Raw genomic sequence first — 16,140 nt, 5'->3', positions numbered from 1 at the left:
TACTGGGTCAGATGATTGTTTACTTTTATACAAACAGGTTGTGTTTTTTGTTATGCAGTTCCTCCGCCTCTGTCTGTCTCAGCTGCAGGGATAGTCARCTTTTCTGCTCCAAAAGTGTTTCTGTCTAGCACAAACTCAGCTCTGGCCCAGGTTTTGGATGTTTGGATATTCCTCACTTTGGATCCCTCCCTTAAAGAAAAGTASTGAGTGACCCTGAGAACAGGTTGAAGGAGAATGGAAAAACAAATCTAAATCTTGTAGGAACTTYGCACAGAAATTGGCAAATGTAGCACAGTGACCAATGCATTGTAAAAAAACAAAAGAAAACATGGCAACTAAATCTTCTTTAAGAGACACCAAGCTTTTTGATGGATTTTAAGTTTTTGGACTGGTCAACCAATCAGAGGCAGAAGGAGGGTAATATGAGAGCCAAAACAACAACAGAGTCTCACGAAACAATTGATTTTGGCTGAAAGGTAGAAAGCATAAGTTTCAACAACCTGCCACTACAATAACATCAACTTCTGACTTAGGCTGTCTCAATACTACTATCTTAAACATTGTGTCAGAGACAATATTTGCATTCAAAGGCTTTGCGACATTAACAATCGATATTTTTAAGATATGGCAAACTGAAATTTTTCAGAATTTCAGAATCTCTAAAATAGCTAAATAAAGTTATTTATGCCCTGAAACCTTTGTTTTTGATTTGCCAGGCTCTATACTATTTGGCTCTCACTTAAGGTAAAAAATATACGGATTATGACATAAGGACTGAGATCCCGAAATGAACCAGTGTATTGTTAGGAGCTCCATCATCTGGGGAAAGCTCGTAGTACAGCCAATGATTCAGCTGAGTTGGTTCAGACTTATTTTCAGGATGCCCGCTGGGAACCTCTCTTCGGGATTGTCTGGGCAAATCCCTCTTGGACAATACATCAGTACAAACCCATATTATGGTGAGGGAACTATAGCTCCCTTCTGACCGTATGATGTCCAGGAGTTTCCTGGAATGGGCTGGATGGTGTTGAGTTTGCTGGGGTTTTCTTCTGGACATGTTGCCACCAAGAAATCCGAATGAAACCTTTGGCATATATTCAGGCATTTAGACAAATGTTTATGGGCGAACAGTTGAGGAAGTCATTTGCTCCACATATTGTGAAGATCTCACGAGACCTTTTGCGTCAAGTAAGAGGTTATTTTGACATCTTGAAGTGATCTGGAGATCAGCAGATTTTGTCAACAGATATATCTGATACCATATCCTTAAATATAACTGGGCATTCAGTATTTTAGTTTGAAAACTCCAGTTTCACTTGTATTTTCTCAGCGAAAATTTTTCTGGGTGGCTTTCKTTCAAAGTATTTTTTTCCACCAAAAGCGTGCATCAATAAAACTAGCTGTTCTTGTTCTCGCCAAACAAATAAAAAAACATGTTTGCTGTTTGGTTATCAACTGTTTTAATGCTGGATCTTGAACTGGTTGTGTCAACAAGCTCAAAACATATTACAGRAAACAAGGCTTTTAGCTGGCAGCTGGATTTTTAGCTTTTTTGGCAGTTTGATGGGAGAGTTTCCTTAGCACAAGACAAAGCTCAAAGTRTTTGTTTACTGAAGTTGTATATTTTTTTTCTCGTGAATGTTTTATGAGAAGAGAAAAATCAKTCARCTTTGACATAAACAGTAGAGGAGTATTTGTGATATCYTTTTTAAAAAGCAGGAAGAAAAATGGTTGCACATTTACAGAAYTTCCAAATGAAAGGAGAGCTGAAGTCAAACAACCTACAGCATCTTTTCTGTATCTGATTAAGGCCTTTCATATTTTTTTTCTTGTTTCTTTTCTTTTCCCTCAGTGGATGTATTCCTGTCACTTTGTTTCCGTCTTACTGGTCCAATCTTTCTTATTTTTAAAGCAATAAAATATTCCCTTGGTGAACATCTCAAAAGATTTACAGTAGAGTGTTGCTGTTTTAGTGGATATGAGCACATTTCCATCTCCTTTAAGTTCTTTGTGTTGCACTTAGTCTCCAAAACTGAGACATTCTCACACTCTCCCACTGAGTTAAAGTTTTATGTCTGTCCCTTATGTTCTCTACTTCCTCCTCATTCTCTCTCTGTCCTCCATCTTCTTTCTTTTATGAATAACTGTAAAGCAACCAACAGAAGACAAAAAAAAAAACTAAATGCATAAGCAAAAGAAACTGGTATCTTCCGTTATTTTTCTGTTCAAATTGACAAACAAGGTACAAATCTGTAAATGCAATTACAAACTAAATCTTTTCATTGTTCCAAACCAGCAACCCAAAGGCATAACAAGAGCTACAAACCACTGCAAAAGTTTTCATACCCATTGAACTTAATCCTGCAAACTACAAATGTTTTTATGATAGAAGTGTTGCATGATTTGATGGAAGCAAGATTATGTGTTGTTTTCAAACATCTTCAACAAGAAAAAACATTTATAAACTGTTGTTCATGCCCAAAAAGATGCAATATATAGATCAGATCAAAATGTAACATTTTTTACTTACATTTGTCACCTTAAACGTCCAAAAGACTTGAAGCTGTAACTGCAGTGAAAACCTTTAAAACCTTTCTTTGAAAACCATGTGTGATTTTCCTCCCACAGTTGTTCTCTACTTTGTGTTAAAATCCCAAAAGAGTACATAGACGTTTTTTGGCTGTAACTTGCCGACATGTAAAAGAAAAACCCTCGTCTTCCTTTTTTTTTTTTTAAATCCTAACATAAAGAGAATAAATGAGACTGATTGATGGCTTTCTGTGTCTCTTGTTCTTGAAACAGGAAGTTTGTCCTGGCTAGGAAACGTTACTGTGTGTTTTGTGTGTTCTGGGATGTTCTGCTTTCTGCTGAACCAGGCCAGTGGGAGCTATTTCACTTTAAGGGCTGGGGAAGAGTTAGCAGCGGGCACCGACAGCAATCAGAGCCTTATATCCTGTCRCATGGTAAAGGCACGAAAAAAGAAGACCTGTCCAGTCAGTCAGTCTATATAAACACCCCACCAAACGAAAGTATATGCTTCTGTGATGGAGCAACAGAAGTGAGTAAACCGTAGTCTGGATCTAATTTAAGTCATCATCATCTTCATGAGAAAACCCCACACACCACAACTTCACTCACTCTGTTCCCTCTTTCCCCTGCCATTCCTACAGCTCCGTCATTCTGTGGTTTGTGTACATGCTGGTGTATACATATGGGGGAATGCATACCTATACGTCAGTGTGCCTCTACATGSGTACGTGCGCTGCTCTGTATAAGCTCCCAGACACAGCACAGTCCCTCATGTTCAATCTAATTGGCAGGAATTGCTCCACATGGAACTGATTAATTCCAGACTGCTGGCTCATTAGTGGGTTAATCGACTTGAGACCCTCCCCTCCTGTCCCCATTCACTCTCTTTTTATTTTTTTCTTCTCCACTTTAGCATTTCTTTCAGCTTCCAAGTTAATACTCACTTGTTCACTGCTACTCTCTCTTTTTATTTTATATGGTTATTATGTTTATTGCCCAGCTGTACCAGAACACCCTCTCCATGTATGAAAGTTCACTCTCCTGTCCCACTGACCTTGACCTGGAAAGCCGTTACAAATGTGACCCCTTTTTCGGAGGCCCTTCAGATGTTGGTATTTAGACGAGGCCCCAGCAACCCAAAGCCATAACAAGAGCTACAAACCACTGCAACCGTTCCTGCTGTGAGCGTATAAAAGTCTTCCTCCTCAGGGACCATCGAGAGGGCAAGCCAGTCCAAGGACTTTTATAGCTCCAGTAGGTCTTGCTTTAGGTGTTTGAATGAATGTAACTCAATGTTCACARCATTACAGTATGTTGCAACCTCATTCACACATCTTGAACTTTTCACACTTTGTCATGTTACAACTACTTTCTAGAGTGGTATCTAGAGAAACTACTCATTACCTTGATCCACATCATCAAGAGTACAGAGAAACCYCTACTAGTTTATAAATCACAGACTACTCATTCTTTAACATGGGGTTATATTTTTTGTTTTTTTGTTATTTTGCTCGTTCCTTTGGTTTATTGTGTTGTTGTATTTCTTCCTATCCTGTAAAGCACTATGAATTGCCTTGTTGCTGAAACTGTGCTATATAAATAAAAATACCTACATTTCCTTAGTAGCTTCACTGTATTTTATGTGATAGGCCAAAAAATTTGCACATGATTGTGGAAAATGATACATGGTTTAAAAGTTTTCTCTACAGAAAAAGTGACTGTGCATCAGTATTCAGGGTTGGATTTAGGTCTGCGCTTTGACTGGTCCATTCTAATACATGATCCATAAATAAAATACATCAGCATTTTTAGGGCTATAGGACAAACTGAAAAGTTTAAAGGGGTATCAATATTTTTACAACGCACAATAAATCATGCAAAAAGTGCTAAATTTCTTAAACACGACTTTTGGATTTACAGATTCTCCTCCTAAAACATGTACAGTCACTGTTTATGCAGCTTGTTATTAGATTTTTTTAACCTGTAAATAGACAAATAGCTCAGCACTTACAGTCAATAATGTAAATAAAACCACAAATTGAATCTACCTCATACACATTCAAAATCACCAATARAAAAGGTTCCTTCTTTTAAATGAATGTTGTTTGTGTAGCTTTGAGATTTCTTCAGATTTTCTTTGTCAGATTATGTTGTCTGATTTGTAATTTTGCTGTTTMATTTTTTCCTCCTGCTCCCAGATCAGCGTGTGGGCACCTGTTTCTCTGCTCTTGCTAATGGTCGCTGTGCTGCGGAGCTGAATGGCCAGTACACGAAGATGCAATGCTGCTGTGAAACAGGACGCTGCTGGGCTTTGGGCCAGATCCCAGAGATGTGTCCTGTCAGAGGGTCCGGTGAGCATGAAACTTTCACAGAACAGAAAATATGAATTATGCTAATTCAATTCCAAGCAAAGGCTAGGTAATTCCTATAGATGGACAGTCCAGACTCTCTTGGAGTCTCCATATTAGCGTTCTGTGATTGGATGTTGCTACAACTGTCATCTAAAACCAAAACAGTGCTAACGTCAGCCAAATGAGAAAGGACAGTTGCAGGTTTTTCCGATCCGGAGTGTCATGAAAGTCCAAACAAAGAAAGATGGAAAGTATTCAGTCACCCATCATTTCGTCATTTAAAAAATAATTCAAAAGCATCGTCTGTTACTCTCTGCTGATCGGTTAAAGGAGTGTCTGTTTCACCCATAATCTAAAATGTGTTTTCAATTATTTTAGATAAAAGATATCCTCAACTTATTTTACTTGTCAATGGTATAAACCTGTAGAAATATAGTATATAAAGAATATATGGTTTATATGTTAACAGATGGGACCATTTATTTTTCTCACAGGAAGTAAATCTCATKCCGGTTGACTCAGAACTGCTTCACAGACACAGATGGTACTTCAGCTTTGTACAGCCAATTAGACATTGGAAAGACAACATTGTCTTTTGTCTGAACAATTTAAAATTATTGTTGGAGAGTGAAAGGCTAAATGATGTTCACCGATATCCGCTGATGTGCAAATGTGTTTGAAAGTTGGTTGGAGCTGGTGAAATGGGGTGATCTAAACTGACTTTCAAAGAGGTTGGTTGTTTAAAGTAGATTTTGATGTGACCTATTGACTAAAAAGTCACATTGTTAAATGTTTTCTCCTACAGATTGCCCTTAAGCAAGCTGGTTGGAGTAATTGACTACTTTGAGGATTTCCATGAGCCATTTCGTTTCATGCATGAATCGAGTGAAGAAATGCATGAATCGAGTGAAGAAAACCGATCACAGCAAAACTCTAAATTATTGTTTTCCATCTCTTTTTCTACAAGATGAGTACAGGCGTCTGTGTATTGTGGGTGTCCCACAAGGACTCCCTCACACCTTCCCTAATGGATACTTCCCCAGCAACAACGGAAACTACGGATTCAAGCTGCCCAGTATACCAAACGGTAACGGGAACGGAAGGCCACATACCAATGGAGGAGGGGACGGCTTTGGAGACAATGGAGGGACTTTTGGGGGAAATGGAGGGACATTTGGAGGAAATGGAGGAGGCCTGAATCACCTGAACATAGGTGAGTCCCTTCAGTAGATCTGAATGATTAGGTTTACTGAAACCAAACAGAGAGTGTGGTACCTACACAATCTTTTGTGAACGTTTATTCTTTTTTGTGTCCGCTGTTTTCTAAGGCACCGTTTCTGTGAATGAAAGCCTCGATTTTTGCCAACATTTTACCCACCTGTGCTTAAATGGACGATGCATCCCAACACGTGGGAGCTATCGCTGCGAGTGTAACATGGGATACAAGCAGGATGTCCGCGGGGAGTGCATTGGTAAGAATCACGCCCATGCAGTTTGCACTGGACCACAGAACCACATGTGATGCAGTCAAAGTTACAACTTTGTTTCAGGCTCTACACTGCCATCTCCTGTAAGATTAAGGAACTTARCTAATGTCCTGGTTGATTATTTGTGATCTGTTTTTGCTCTGTTTTTGCTATATACATATAGATGTGGATGAGTGTTTGAGTAACCCATGTATCAATGGCGACTGTGTCAACACACCTGGGTCGTACCACTGCAAATGCCACGAGGGATACCAGGGGACCCCTACCAAACAGGCCTGCATTGGTACATCTGAAAATTCCTTCAGCATGCATAAATTCATCATATTGGAGTCAAATGTTTCATGAACACAATTAACAGTTAGTCTCACCTCTTTATAGACATTGATGAGTGTATTGTGAATGGAGTGATGTGTCGTAAYGGCCGCTGCGTCAACACAGAGGGCAGCTTCCAGTGTATCTGCAATGCTGGCTTTGAGCTTACTCCGGATGGGAAGAACTGCGTTGGTGAGGAAAAAAAAGCAAATGCAAAAACATGACTGAACTTCATACGGAAGAGGTCATTGTCATGACATTCATCAAACTTTTATTGGTTCTGCCAGATCACGATGAGTGCGCCACTACCAACATGTGTCTCAATGGCATGTGCATCAATGAGGACGGCAGCTTTAAGTGCATCTGCAAGCCGGGCTTCACTTTAGCACCCACCGGCCGGTACTGCATCGGTAYGACTTAGCATTTGTAAATTTGGTGAAATCTCAATGATCATTTCTTTTTTAAACCAGAAATTTTGTTAAATTTTTTTAACTTCCTCACAAGTTGCTAATTACTACTGTCCAAAAATAACTATACAAACAAGAAAATTAACAATTCTTTAAGGAATATGCTATGGAATCTTTCCAACTTGCTACCAGTTCATTGGATTTGTAAAAGATTTTGTAAAAGAAACATGCATATTCACAATTGCTAACTTTTTAAGTAGAAGATATTTCATCTTTTCACTTAAAGGGTTTTATCACTTCTGGAAAGAGTCAAAAGATCCTCTTGAAACAAGAGAAAAAGTTTGGTTGTCTTCTACTTAAGCACTTAGGATCACACACTCACCCTGTATTTTTCTTTTGAGGGTTTAACTACACCACCAGTAGCTGCCTGCTGGCTAAGTATATTKGAAGAAAATTATAATAAAATTCTGATCTAAAAGAAGGTTGGGATTGAAATTAATTTATTGGCATAAATCATTAAATACTTTCTATTTGCCTCATGATGCCCTTCTTTTGYGCCTTCTCTTTCCATCAGACATCGACGAGTGTCTCACACCTGGCATCTGCATGAACGGCCGCTGCATCAACAGCGAGGGCTCCTTCCGCTGCGAGTGCCCACCGGGTCTGGCCGTTGATGTTGATGGAAGAGTGTGTGTGGACACACACATGAGGACCACCTGCTACGGCACCATAAAAATGGGAACGTGCTCGCGTCCATTTCCAGGAGCGGTGACCAAGTCTGAGTGCTGCTGTGCTAACCCTGAGCATGGCTTTGGAGAGCCCTGCCAACCCTGCCCATCCAGAAACTCAGGTAATATCTTTGTGTCAAAGTTGAGAGTAAAAAAAAACAAAAAAAAAAGCGAAAATCTGCTTATTTAAGCTGTTTGCTGTTCAATGTTTCCCATTCAGCTGAGTTCCAGGCCGTATGCAGTGGTGGTATTGGTATCACAACTGATGGAAGAGGTAAGCCTTTTTCATAAAAAAAAAATWATCGCTTCATTCATTTTTATCTCCAACATCGTCTGAGTTACATTTGATGGTCTCTTAGACATCAATGAGTGCGCCTTGGACCCAGAAATCTGCCAGAATGGCATGTGTGAGAACCTCAGAGGAAGTTACCGCTGCATCTGCAACATTGGCTACGAGTCTGACACGAGTGGAAAGAACTGCGTCGGTGAGTCTGTGTTTGTTTTCAGAGCTTAACTTTATGGGAAGTTTATAATATTTCTTCCTGTAAAGAAAGGATTCACAGATGTTTCAGGGTTGCTGTGATTATAAGTGCACTACAAATGTTAGTAAAAGTCAAGTAGCTGTGTCTATGACTTGTGTGTTTGGACATCTGCAGTGCCAGAAAAAACTATTCAACCCCCTTGAATTGTTTCTCATTTTCTGTATTTTACTGGAACTCTTTGTGAGAAACCAATAGAAAAAAATGCCTAACTTTAAAGTGGAAAGAAAATGTATGCATGTTTTTCATTGTGTCAACATAAAAGCTCCAAACAGTTCTTTGAAGACTGTGGTTATAATGTAACTAAATATGTTTACCTGTGTGTGCACTGGCACACTATAAATGCAGCAGTGTTGCTCTCTTGCCAAAGCATTTCAGGGGCTCCTTCCTTTTCCTTTTATGGTGTATGGTGCACCAAAGACTTTCAGTAGAACCAAAACATTAAAGACTTATATCCTGGTACAGTGTTGTAGACTGGAGAAGCAGTATTATGTACCATTAATAGTGAAACTTTGACTGTCTTGTGAAACTTGTAGAAATCATATTCAAAACAATTACTGAAATAAGTTCAATAAGCAAACATTGATCATGATTTAGCACTTTCTAGAGGGCTCACAAAAAGCTTTAATTGCTTCAAAATATTAACATTTTGCTGCAACTTAGTGAAGGAAACAGTGAACTTTGGACCTTTTTAGAGCTTTCACCATCCATCTCAGAAGATATGAGTCCTTCCCCAATCATATTTGTCTCTGTTCCTTTCACTTTATATTTTTAAATTAATTATCTCAATTCACAAGCAAATACATTTAGTAGGAAAGTTACTTCCTTAGATCCACCTTCTGCTTAACTAGAATGTAATGTTTACTCCAGTCATTTTTTTTAGCCAAAAAATAGTAAGACTCCGTCATGTTTAAAAATTAAAATAAGCAATGGAAAATGCTTCAGATKTATTTTATGGGACCTGAGAATCATGAAAAGTGTGTGAAAATATTCCACGTCAACAAATGTGGATTTGCTTTTCTTACAAGGAGTGTTGACAGGTTTCCAGTGATGAGCCTGAGCAATAATAATAAGTAAACAATGCAAATAAAGCCTAACGATGTTGAAAAGAGTTTTCTCTCTGACCTACTGGCAGATATCAACGAATGTCTGGTGAACCGACTGCTCTGTGACAACGGCCTGTGCAGAAACACACCGGGCTCCTACACTTGCTCCTGCCCCAAAGGGTTCGTCTTCAAACCCGACTCTGAGACATGCGAGGGTGAGTTCTCACTCCGCYAAAGTCATGTTTGGTTGTTTTTCTGTTGTTTGTTTCTATCTGTGGATATCATCTGCAGGTGGAGTTAATGCCAGATGTGTTAACTTACTAAAAGTTACCTTTCCCTGATTTCAAATGTGTGTTTTTGCATGTCCCAGATGTCAATGAGTGTGATTCCAGCCCMTGCATCAATGGACTATGTCGCAATGTGGCCGGGTCCTTTAACTGCGAGTGCGCCCATGGCAGCAAGTTGGACTCCACGAATACCATCTGCGTTGGTGAGACAGTCGTTTAATGTGAATTATGGCANGCTGTTTCCTGAGAACAGAGTTTTGATGAGCAAACCCATGATCACCATGTGCAAACACACTTGCATTCACTGTTTGGGCCTTGACTTCATTAGCCGACCATGATKTTAGTGCTCCTCTGACTCACACACAGCACATACTTCACTGACATCAGCAATGAAACTCCACTAGGTGCTAATGTGTTCCTGCAGTTCTCCTCCATCGTGGCAGCTACACTGAAACAGAGCCAGGGTATTTCACAATGCTGCTTCAAAATGGACGCTGGATATAGCATCTCATACACATCGTGTACATTTTCTAAACTCACTAAAGATCTTAACATCTATCAAGAGTTTTATCAGTGTCTCCTAAGCCTATGGAAACAGATTCTCGCAGTCTAGTTTTGTCTGCAATCTCGTTAATCTAAAAGGGGGGAGGGAAAAAAAAAACCAGAATAAAATGAAAACGTGTTTTACTGGGTCAGATGATTGTTTACTTTTATACAAACAGGTTGTGTTTTTTGTTATGCAGTTCCTCCGCCTCTGTCTGTCTCAGCTGCAGGGATAGTCARCTTTTCTGCTCCAAAAGTGTTTCTGTCTAGCACAAACTCAGCTCTGGCCCAGGTTTTGGATGTTTGGATATTCCTCACTTTGGATCCCTCCCTTAAAGAAAAGTASTGAGTGACCCTGAGAACAGGTTGAAGGAGAATGGAAAAACAAATCTAAATCTTGTAGGAACTTYGCACAGAAATTGGCAAATGTAGCACAGTGACCAATGCATTGTAAAAAAACAAAAGAAAACATGGCAACTAAATCTTCTTTAAGAGACACCAAGCTTTTTGATGGATTTTAAGTTTTTGGACTGGTCAACCAATCAGAGGCAGAAGGAGGGTAATATGAGAGCCAAAACAACAACAGAGTCTCGCGAAACAATTGATTTTGGCTGACAGGTAGAAAGCATAAGTTTCAACAACCTGCCACTACAATAACATCAACTTCTGACTTAGGCTGTCTCAATACTACTATCTTAAACATTGTGTCAGAGACAATATTTGCATTCAAAGGCTTTGCGACATTAACAATCAATATGTTTAAGATATGGCAAACTGACATTTTTCAGAATTTCAGAATCTCTAAAATAGCTAAATAAAGTTATTTATGCCCTGAAACCTTTGTTTTTGATTTGCCAGGCTCTATACTATTTGGCTCTCACTTAAGGTAAAAAATATACGAATTATGACAGTAAGGACTGAGATCCCGAAATGAACCAGTGTATTGTTAGGAGCTCCATCATCTGGGGAAAGCTCGTAGTACAGCCAATGATTCAGCTGAGTTGGTTCAGACTTATTTTCAGGATGCCCGCTGGGAACCTCTCTTCGGGATTGTCTGGGCAAATCCCTCTTGGACAATACATCAGTACAAACCCATATTATGGTGAGGGAACTATAGCTCCCTTCTGACCGTATGATGTCCAGGAGTTTCCTGGAATGGGCTGGATGGTGTTGAGTTTGCTGGGGTTTTCTTCTGGACATGTTGCCACCAAGAAATCCGAATGAAACCTTTGGCATATATTCAGGCATTTAGACAAATGTTTATGGGCGAACAGTTGAGGAAGTCATTTGCTCCACATATTGTGAAGATCTCACGAGACCTTTTGCGTCAAGTAAGAGGTTATTTTGACATCTTGAAGTGATCTGGAGATCAGCAGATTTTGTCAACAGATATATCTGATACCATATCCTTAAATATAACTGGGCATTCAGTATTTTAGTTTGAAAACTCCAGTTTCACTTGTATTTTCTCAGCGAAAATTTTTCTGGGTGGCTTTCKTTCAAAGTATTTTTTTCCACCAAAAGCGTGCATCAATAAAACTAGCTGTTCTTGTTCTCGCCAAACAAATAAAAAAACATGTTTGCTGTTTGGTTATCAACTGTTTTAATGCTGGATCTTGAACTGGTTGTGTCAACAAGCTCAAAACATATTACAGRAAACAAGGCTTTTAGCTGGCAGCTGGATTTTTAGCTTTTTTGGCAGTTTGATGGGAGAGTTTCCTTAGCACAAGACAAAGCTCAAAGTRTTTGTTTACTGAAGTTGTATATTTTTTTTCTCGTGAATGTTTTATGAGAAGAGAAAAATCAKTCARCTTTGACATAAACAGTAGAGGAGTATTTGTGATATCYTTTTTAAAAAGCAGGAAGAAAAATGGTTGCACATTTACAGAAYTTCCAAATGAAAGGAGAGCTGAAGTCAAACAACCTACAGCATCTTTTCTGTATCTGATTAAGGCCTTTCATATTTTTTTTCTTGTTTCTTTTCTTTTCCCTCAGTGGATGTATTCCTGTCACTTTGTTTCCGTCTTACTGGTCCAATCTTTCTTATTTTTAAAGCAATAAAATATTCCCTTGGTGAACATCTCAAAAGATTTACAGTAGAGTGTTGCTGTTTTAGTGGATATGAGCACATTTCCATCTCCTTTAAGTTCTTTGTGTTGCACTTAGTCTCCAAAACTGAGACATTCTCACACTCTCCCACTGAGTTAAAGTTTTATGTCTGTCCCTTATGTTCTCTACTTCCTCCTCATTCTCTCTCTGTCCTCCATCTTCTTTCTTTTATGAATAACTGTAAAGCAACCAACAGAAGACAAAAAAAAAAACTAAATGCATAAGCAAAAGAAACTGGTATCTTCCGTTATTTTTCTGTTCAAATTGACAAACAAGGTACAAATCTGTAAATGCAATTACAAACTAAATCTTTTCATTGTTCCAAACCAGCAACCCAAAGGCATAACAAGAGCTACAAACCACTGCAAAAGTTTTCATACCCATTGAACTTAATCCTGCAAACTACAAATGTTTTTATGATAGAAGTGTTGCATGATTTGATGGAAGCAAGATTATGTGTTGTTTTCAAACATCTTCAACAAGAAAAAACATTTATAAACTGTTGTTCATGCCCAAAAAGATGCAATATATAGATCAGATCAAAATGTAACATTTTTTACTTACATTTGTCACCTTAAACGTCCAAAAGACTTGAAGCTGTAACTGCAGTGAAAACCTTTAAAACCTTTCTTTGAAAACCATGTGTGATTTTCCTCCCACAGTTGTTCTCTACTTTGTGTTAAAATCCCAAAAGAGTACATAGACGTTTTTTGGCTGTAACTTGCCGACATGTAAAAGAAAAACCCTCGTCTTCCTTTTTTTTTTTTTAAATCCTAACATAAAGAGAATAAATGAGACTGATTGATGGCTTTCTGTGTCTCTTGTTCTTGAAACAGGAAGTTTGTCCTGGCTAGGAAACGTTACTGTGTGTTTTGTGTGTTCTGGGATGTTCTGCTTTCTGCTGAACCAGGCCAGTGGGAGCTATTTCACTTTAAGGGCTGGGGAAGAGTTAGCAGCGGGCACCGACAGCAATCAGAGCCTTATATCCTGTCRCATGGTAAAGGCACGAAAAAAGAAGACCTGTCCAGTCAGTCAGTCTATATAAACACCCCACCAAACGAAAGTATATGCTTCTGTGATGGAGCAACAGAAGTGAGTAAACCGTAGTCTGGATCTAATTTAAGTCATCATCATCTTCATGAGAAAACCCCACACACCACAACTTCACTCACTCTGTTCCCTCTTTCCCCTGCCATTCCTACAGCTCCGTCATTCTGTGGTTTGTGTACATGCTGGTGTATACATATGGGGGAATGCATACCTATACGTCAGTGTGCCTCTACATGSGTACGTGCGCTGCTCTGTATAAGCTCCCAGACACAGCACAGTCCCTCATGTTCAATCTAATTGGCAGGAATTGCTCCACATGGAACTGATTAATTCCAGACTGCTGGCTCATTAGTGGGTTAATCGACTTGAGACCCTCCCCTCCTGTCCCCATTCACTCTCTTTTTATTTTTTTCTTCTCCACTTTAGCATTTCTTTCAGCTTCCAAGTTAATACTCACTTGTTCACTGCTACTCTCTCTTTTTATTTTATATGGTTATTATGTTTATTGCCCAGCTGTACCAGAACACCCTCTCCATGTATGAAAGTTCACTCTCCTGTCCCACTGACCTTGACCTGGAAAGCCGTTACAAATGTGACCCCTTTTTCGGAGGCCCTTCAGATGTTGGTATTTAGACGAGGCCCCAGCAACCCAAAGCCATAACAAGAGCTACAAACCACTGCAACCGTTCCTGCTGTGAGCGTATAAAAGTCTTCCTCCTCAGGGACCATCGAGAGGGCAAGCCAGTCCAAGGACTTTTATAGCTCCAGTAGGTCTTGCTTTAGGTGTTTGAATGAATGTAACTCAATGTTCACARCATTACAGTATGTTGCAACCTCATTCACACATCTTGAACTTTTCACACTTTGTCATGTTACAACTACTTTCTAGAGTGGTATCTAGAGAAACTACTCATTACCTTGATCCACATCATCAAGAGTACAGAGAAACCYCTACTAGTTTATAAATCACAGACTACTCATTCTTTAACATGGGGTTATATTTTTTGTTTTTTTGTTATTTTGCTCGTTCCTTTGGTTTATTGTGTTGTTGTATTTCTTCCTATCCTGTAAAGCACTATGAATTGCCTTGTTGCTGAAACTGTGCTATATAAATAAAAATACCTACATTTCCTTAGTAGCTTCACTGTATTTTATGTGATAGGCCAAAAAATTTGCACATGATTGTGGAAAATGATACATGGTTTAAAAGTTTTCTCTACAGAAAAAGTGACTGTGCATCAGTATTCAGGGTTGGATTTAGGTCTGCGCTTTGACTGGTCCATTCTAATACATGATCCATAAATAAAATACATCAGCATTTTTAGGGCTATAGGACAAACTGAAAAGTTTAAAGGGGTATCAATATTTTTACAACGCACAATAAATCATGCAAAAAGTGCTAAATTTCTTAAACACGACTTTTGGATTTACAGATTCTCCTCCTAAAACATGTACAGTCACTGTTTATGCAGCTTGTTATTAGATTTTTTTAACCTGTAAATAGACAAATAGCTCAGCACTTACAGTCAATAATGTAAATAAAACCACAAATTGAATCTACCTCATACACATTCAAAATCACCAATARAAAAGGTTCCTTCTTTTAAATGAATGTTGTTTGTGTAGCTTTGAGATTTCTTCAGATTTTCTTTGTCAGATTATGTTGTCTGATTTGTAATTTTGCTGTTTMATTTTTTCCTCCTGCTCCCAGATCAGCGTGTGGGCACCTGTTTCTCTGCTCTTGCTAATGGTCGCTGTGCTGCGGAGCTGAATGGCCAGTACACGAAGATGCAATGCTGCTGTGAAACAGGACGCTGCTGGGCTTTGGGCCAGATCCCAGAGATGTGTCCTGTCAGAGGGTCCGGTGAGCATGAAACTTTCACAGAACAGAAAATATGAATTATGCTAATTCAATTCCAAGCAAAGGCTAGGTAATTCCTATAGATGGACAGTCCAGACTCTCTTGGAGTCTCCATATTAGCGTTCTGTGATTGGATGTTGCTACAACTGTCATCTAAAACCAAAACAGTGCTAACGTCAGCCAAATGAGAAAGGACAGTTGCAGGTTTTTCCGATCCGGAGTGTCATGAAAGTCCAAACAAAGAAAGATGGAAAGTATTCAGTCACCCATCATTTCGTCATTTAAAAAATAATTCAAAAGCATCGTCTGTTACTCTCTGCTGATCGGTTAAAGGAGTGTCTGTTTCACCCATAATCTAAAATGTGTTTTCAATTATTTTAGATAAAAGATATCCTCAACTTATTTTACTTGTCAATGGTATAAACCTGTAGAAATATAGTATATAAAGAATATATGGTTTATATGTTAACAGATGGGACCATTTATTTTTCTCACAGGAAGTAAATCTCATKCCGGTTGACTCAGAACTGCTTCACAGACACAGATGGTACTTCAGCTTTGTACAGCCAATTAGACATTGGAAAGACAACATTGTCTTTTGTCTGAACAATTTAAAATTATTGTTGGAGAGTGAAAGGCTAAATGATGTTCACCGATATCCGCTGATGTGCAAATGTGTTTGAAAGTTGGTTGGAGCTGGTGAAATGGGGTGATCTAAACTGACTTTCAAAGAGGTTGGTTGTTTAAAGTAGATTTTGATGTGACCTATTGACTAAAAAGTCACATTGTTAAATGTTTTCTCCTACAGATTGCCCTTAAGCAAGCTGGTTGGAGTAATTGACTACTTTGAGGATTTCCATGAGCCATTTCGTTTCATGCATGAATCGAGTG

General features: G+C 38.9%; 1 protein-coding gene across 1 annotated transcript in view; it reads left to right on the top strand.

The window, feature by feature from the left end:
• The window catches only part of fbn2b (fibrillin 2b), an 82,454-nt gene that overhangs the window by 40,038 nt on the left and 26,276 nt on the right, over window positions 1–16,140 (top strand). Inside the window, exons 10-20 of the mRNA XM_008407965.2 lie at window positions 4,728–4,880; window positions 5,848–6,093; window positions 6,209–6,352; window positions 6,531–6,650; window positions 6,746–6,871; window positions 6,967–7,089; window positions 7,661–7,936; window positions 8,035–8,088; window positions 8,174–8,299; window positions 9,489–9,614; window positions 9,770–9,889. Coding sequence (XP_008406187.1) covers window positions 4,728–4,880; window positions 5,848–6,093; window positions 6,209–6,352; window positions 6,531–6,650; window positions 6,746–6,871; window positions 6,967–7,089; window positions 7,661–7,936; window positions 8,035–8,088; window positions 8,174–8,299; window positions 9,489–9,614; window positions 9,770–9,889 — 1,614 coding nt within the window. The remainder of the gene's footprint in view (window positions 1–4,727; window positions 4,881–5,847; window positions 6,094–6,208; window positions 6,353–6,530; window positions 6,651–6,745; window positions 6,872–6,966; window positions 7,090–7,660; window positions 7,937–8,034; window positions 8,089–8,173; window positions 8,300–9,488; window positions 9,615–9,769; window positions 9,890–16,140) is intronic.

The sequence above is a fragment of the Poecilia reticulata genome, linkage group LG4 (genome assembly GCF_000633615.1).
Source record: "Poecilia reticulata strain Guanapo linkage group LG4, Guppy_female_1.0+MT, whole genome shotgun sequence".
Taxonomy (NCBI): Eukaryota; Metazoa; Chordata; class Actinopteri; order Cyprinodontiformes; family Poeciliidae; genus Poecilia; species Poecilia reticulata.
This window is presented reverse-complemented; position numbering and strand designations above follow the sequence as displayed.